Source organism: Centruroides sculpturatus, unplaced genomic scaffold (assembly GCF_000671375.1).
Source record: "Centruroides sculpturatus isolate CEXI.00-Female unplaced genomic scaffold, Cexi_2.0 scaffold853, whole genome shotgun sequence".
Lineage (NCBI taxonomy): Eukaryota > Metazoa > Arthropoda > Arachnida > Scorpiones > Buthidae > Centruroides > Centruroides sculpturatus.
Genome location: NW_019385032.1, coordinates 211,137 through 217,096, shown reverse-complemented (window position 1 = coordinate 217,096; position 5,960 = coordinate 211,137). Strand labels below are relative to the sequence as shown.

The 5,960-nt window shown below is 32.6% G+C and overlaps 1 protein-coding gene across 1 annotated transcript in view; it reads left to right on the top strand.

Annotated features, from left to right (window-relative positions):
- LOC111633671 overlaps nucleotides 1-5,960 on the top strand; it is a 17,854-nt gene that overhangs the window by 8,120 nt on the left and 3,774 nt on the right. The window contains exon 3 of the mRNA XM_023378283.1: nucleotides 5,027-5,263. Coding sequence (XP_023234051.1) covers nucleotides 5,027-5,263 — 237 coding nt within the window. The remainder of the gene's footprint in view (nucleotides 1-5,026; nucleotides 5,264-5,960) is intronic.

Here is a 5,960-nt window from a genome sequence, read left to right as displayed (position 1 = left end):
ATATACGTATTTTGGAAATGTTGAGTCGGATTAGTCTAGAATCGATTAATTTTATGGAAGAAAATCTTTCAAACAGCCGTAGTCCATAAACTTGATACGTGTCGGGTTGTGATTGGAAGGATTTGTAAGAAATCGGATTCCTAAAGAATGGAACGTATCTCTATCTTATAGGGGGGTCGACTGTATAATGATTAATATGAACAATTATATAAAAATTTAAAAAGGTATTGCATGAACAACAGAATCAAATTTACATAGATTTTAAAAAGAATTCAAATAATTTTCATTCATTAGGCCATGTACAACTTAATTAAAATTTGCATAACTATTGCTGCTGTACAGAACGACAAAAATAGAAATTAAGCTTTATTGAAGATAAATCTGTTTTCTGGGGTCAATAAATCAAATTATCAGAATCATTTTTTGTTAGTTAAATCTTATTAAATTTCTCATTCAATTGTAAAATGACATTAGCTCCATTCTTATTCTGGGAAATGCTATAGTTATGTGTCACTCACTCTGTAAAGAACAAAGATTACAGTCTGTCTATAGAAAGAATCAACTTGGAAATTAATGACTAATGCTTATTGGTTAATCACTATGGTTAAATTTCTTCCTCATACCTTAGACATGTCACTGCCATTTTAAACAGTGTTATGGAAGCTTCATGTTCTGGTAGTGGAATACAAGGAAGTTTGCTACAAAATCAGACTCAGGAGGTGATTTATAATGTGTTTACAATGTGTATGGAAAGGCTTTGTTTCTTTAAGAATAGTTACTATTGAATAACTGACGGTAGCCATAGCTGTCTGCTGTCTTTTTCTTTAGCAAAATATTGATGCACAAGGGCAAATACTCTAGACCAATGATTCCCAAACTTTTGAGCCACTACCCCCTTGGTTCCATAAACTTATACTCAACCCATTTTTTCCTTGTGTAAGAAAGGCTTTTCTATTAACCTCATATTTTGTGTCCTTATCATACATTGTTCTCAACATAGGGAACCAGTAAATGCAATGTTTCCCTTTCCTCTCTTAAAATGCATAAGAAGAAAGGTTGTCAGTGACCTGAACCACGCCTATGGTCACTATTCAGTCAGTCAGTCAGTGTCACTTGTCTCCAGTGATCTCTTGCTTCCTTTTTATCCCCTAGATTTACTCATTGCTCCTTGAGGACAATAGTGCCCATTTTGGTAATCACTGTTCCTTGATAACTGACTTATAATCCACTAAAGTTCTATCTCTGTGACAAAGCACCAGGTATTGATAACTTGTCAGCAGAATTGATTCAAGCAGTACCCAAAAGAACTGTACTCACTTTTGGCCATCATTTGGTTTCCCAAATCCTCTGGCATAAAGATTGGAAATGCTCCATCTTCATACCAATTCTAAAGGGTAGCTCACGAGACCGTTCAAACTACCAGACCAAGGTCAGTCTATATTTGGTTTTAATACATATACAGTATTCTATTTTAATCNGATTTACTGTACTGGGTATCGTTTAGGTATCGTAATGTCTCAGATACAACTCATATGCATTCTTTAGAGAACTCCTATATGTTATGTAAATATTTGCCACCAGGGCGGCGCGCGAGTAACTTGCACTCGGACTCTATAAGCTAACAACTAAATTTTCATAGGCCAATTATTGGAAATGCTTGAAAGTGGATCCTATTAAACACAAGCAGCTCCTTGTCCAGAGAGACCTGAACGTCTGGTCCTACCCTTGTTAGCAATAGGAATCATTTTTGAATAATTTTTTAATGAATAATTCCAAATAATACATTTCATCACAATGTTTAAACATTATTTCACAGGCTGATCCTAGATGGTGTTCGTATACGCGAATAGATTGATGAGATCGCTACGGTTCGTTTGTATACAGGATTTGAATGATCAGAGAACAAAGATTTGAATGATCTGATTCAACAAAGTACAGTATATGCACTCTCGGTGTGCAGTGCACGGGACTTTCATTGTACGGAAGCACGACAATTTGCTGTTTTTCCCTAAGTGTGATTTGTGATTCATTTCACATTGAATGTGCAAACAAGCGGACTACGATTTTTATCGTCGCTTGCAATCGCTAGTATTGTAATTTTATCGCCACTTTAATAGTGTCATTTTGTGGTAATTTTGGTGCTATGCAGCGCGACACCTGAATTTCATTCGAATCAGTCATCAGAAAACTTATTTGGGATTACCATAAAATATTTGGATTCTCAATACAAATTTAAAAATTATTTAATCATCTATCATGAAGGATTTTTGTTTAACTAATTAGTAGTAATTCAATTTGAAAATTTAAAATCTGTGGAATTAGAATTTCATTCGATTCTCATCCCAAATACGTTTCAATATTTTGTTAGTGTACATGAAAAATGATAATTAATTCGTACTATGAAGGATTTCAAAATTTTTTAAGTTTTTAGCTCATACATCTGTATAAGTTCTTTTTTTGAATGAGTTTTTGGATGTGATATATTTAAATTTCATAGCTTTTATATTTTCTTCTGAATTTCATATAATTTTCATCTTAAGGAAGTTTGAGATGATTCCATTTTTCACATTAGTCAATAAAAATTTAAACTTCCAGAAAGTTTTTTTAGAAGTAACAATTTTATAGGTTTTGCATTTATCTTACATTTATTTGTATTTCATTTGAATTTTGTCGAGAATATTAAAAGTTTTATTGAAAAATGTATAAGATTAAACTCGAAAATTAAATATTCATTTTTGATGAAGGATTTTCAATTAGCAGTAATTTTCTAGCTTTTGGATTTGTTTAATTGAGACTGAATTTCATTGGAATTTCAGACGATTTTCGGATGATCAGAATTTCATTTTTTACGTTATCAGTATAAATTTAAACTTTTAAATTCAATAATATTACATTAATAAATACTGAATTTATAGTCAAAAATATCTTAAGACCACATTCTGCATTTCCAATTTTTTTTTTTACTAAGAAAAAGTCTGGAGGAATTGTTTCAAGTCGATACTGCAATACATAGCACAGACAGTATGCAAGATATACGAGCATTATGTAGAAATATAGACAGTATGCAAGATATACGAGCATTATGAAAAGAAATGTGCCACTGAAAACAGAAAACCTGTTACGGAATCAGTATATCAAAATTATGCAAAATTTAAATTCAATATATCATGTCATCTGCATCTGAAGGACACTTCAAACAAACTGTGTGCTTTGTTTAAAAGTCGGTCGAATTCAACAAGCTCTTGACAGCAAAGGAAAAGTCATAGAAGTAACTTCATTAAATGATCTTCATTTAAAGGAAGCTGCTAAGATGTGCGATGATATGAACACAATGCAAGTTTAGGGTTATTATCCCTTGATCTACAAAAAAACACTACCAGCATCAATGCTATTCACCAATGAGGTATTGCAAACAGCAGGTGCAGACCTATTTTGATGTTCATGACCTGAAATCTAATCGTTCTTTAATGCACATGTGGTCGTAATGAAATTTGTTCTTACTTATTAAATGTTTGCTAAGTTATAAAAAAACTTACGTCCTTAACATATTTTGGTTTCTGTTAACCACAAAGATCACTATGTTGCTAAAGTCTTTCGTGGTATCAGTGCCCATAGCATGCTGTCTCACGACACAGACTTTGGCATTATCGAACACCTTAAACCAAAAATCACTTTGTGTATATTCTCCAGAATATTTTCAGGAATAAAAAGAAACAGAAACCAAAGTTCAATGTTATCCCTGTGTTATCAGATAAGCTATCCAATATTTTTAAAGTTGTCAATTTTGTGAATTTACAGGAGAGGCACTGCTGAATGCATCAGCAGAGTTGCTGCAGTGTCTTGCAGTACCAGTCACTGTTGATGCTATCACCATGAGGCAGCCAAACCAACATAAATATCCCCTCTTGCTCCCTCCTCCAGAACCCTAGAATACAGTTGCCATTTATTTCTTGAGCATCACTGGCTTTGGCTTCTTAGGTTGAGGGACCCAGTGTACTTTCACTTCATGGACTGACATTTCATTTTTGGCATGTCATGCAAGAACCATGATATGTCACCTGTGATTGGACTCTCAAGGAACTTCACAAGATTTGTACTGTACAGTTTCAGTACTACTGGCAGGGCTCCACAAGCCACTTCTACTGAGTGATGAGAGAAGTCAGTGATGATGGATGATGGGTTCCATCCTACAGTTCATAGAATGTGATTCTCCTTGTCCTCCATTATAAAGTTGGACATACACTAAATGTTGTCTGTTTTGTGTGCTGTTGCTGGCTGCTTACTGCTTTTGTCCTCCAATATTCAGCAAAATGTGGCTCTGACTGATGCACTCCCTCCACAAAGCTGCTAGCCTCATGTGGACATCAGATACACCACTCCTCCTCTCAACAAAAATCACTGTTCATTGTTGCCCATGATTAGCTGCTTCCATGCTTTTTTTGCCGTATCGACAAACCCACTAGCACAAATAACTAAACATCTTTCTTCCTTTGAAAGGCAAGTCCAACATGTGTATGAACATAGCAATCAGCACCTCTAGACTGACAGATGATGCTGTTGCATCACAAACTGCTACTTTTCCAGAGTTATGGAGAAGGTACAAATAATGTTTTAATGGCCCTAATAATAAAATATGAAAAATTGGTTTGGTTACATTATCAAACTGGTGTAGTTTCTTGGACAAGGTCTTATTGTATTACCCATCATTTCTGCAAAACTGCAAGAAAATATGAATTAAGCACTAAAAACACAACTTGAAAAAATAAACACAGTGATTCCTAATTTTATTACAGCATGATAACTCTCATTTTCTGGATACAGTACTTAAATTGTGCAACTTGGTGTACTTTCTGTGCTTCATATATTGGCTATTCTCGTTTACTGCATTATAATAGTGTGTTCTGCTCGAAAGTATGCTCGATTTTAATTTGCCATAAAAAATGAATGAGTTTTCCCACCAGATACCATTTATTGCCTTTATATATCTTAAACCAAAGTTTTAGAGATTTTTTTTTCATACTGAAAGATGTGCAGAAGTCAAATCAAACATTATTATCCAGTCTTGGCTTTGCCATAGCAGAAAGTGTGGCCACCAAGATCTCCAAATCTGATCCTCTTCGATTTCTTTCTTTGGGGTTACATGAAAGATATACTTTATTCAATTTCATTCAGAAGATCTTAGGATCTTCAGGAGCACATCATCATCATAGCCATTGCTACTATAAGACAGAAAAGAGAACATCTTCAGCACAACATCAAGGAGGTAAGCAATTTCCTGATTGCTGGAGTACGCAGAAAAACTCACCAAATTTCATTGAAAAAAGTCATCACATGTCTGTATTAATAAAATAATTTAATTTTGGCTATAAAAAAATTAATGGTTAAACATATAAAATCTTTGGTGAACTTATGACAGTGTTCTACTTGAAAGTAACCATAGACAGATAAATTCAGAATTGGAAAATGCCTTGTTTCAATTCCTGTTAACTTTCATTTTTATTGAAAAAAATGATATTCAATCAAAACTGATAATAAAACTTAACAGATAAAATTTTATTTTATTTAATTAGGAATTAAATAAATGTTAAATAAATGTAAAGATAAGTTTGGAAATTAGATATATATGATAACATATATGCTGTACAATTGTTTTCAAATACTCCAAAACTGTTGGATATTATTGTTATTTTTCTTTTAACATTCTGTATTTTTCCTTAATTTGGTCCCACACAAATATAATATAATACTATATAATTAAAAGAAAAATATTTGGGACTGTTATAAAATTTTAGTATGACTAGTTAAAATTTACAAGGAAAAATTTTCTATAAAATGATTTTTATAACATTATTATACAATAAAACTTACATAATATAGAAGATATAGTTTACAAAAGAAATAATACATATGATTCAATACAGTTAACTAAAATTTCCAATATATATATATATATATATATA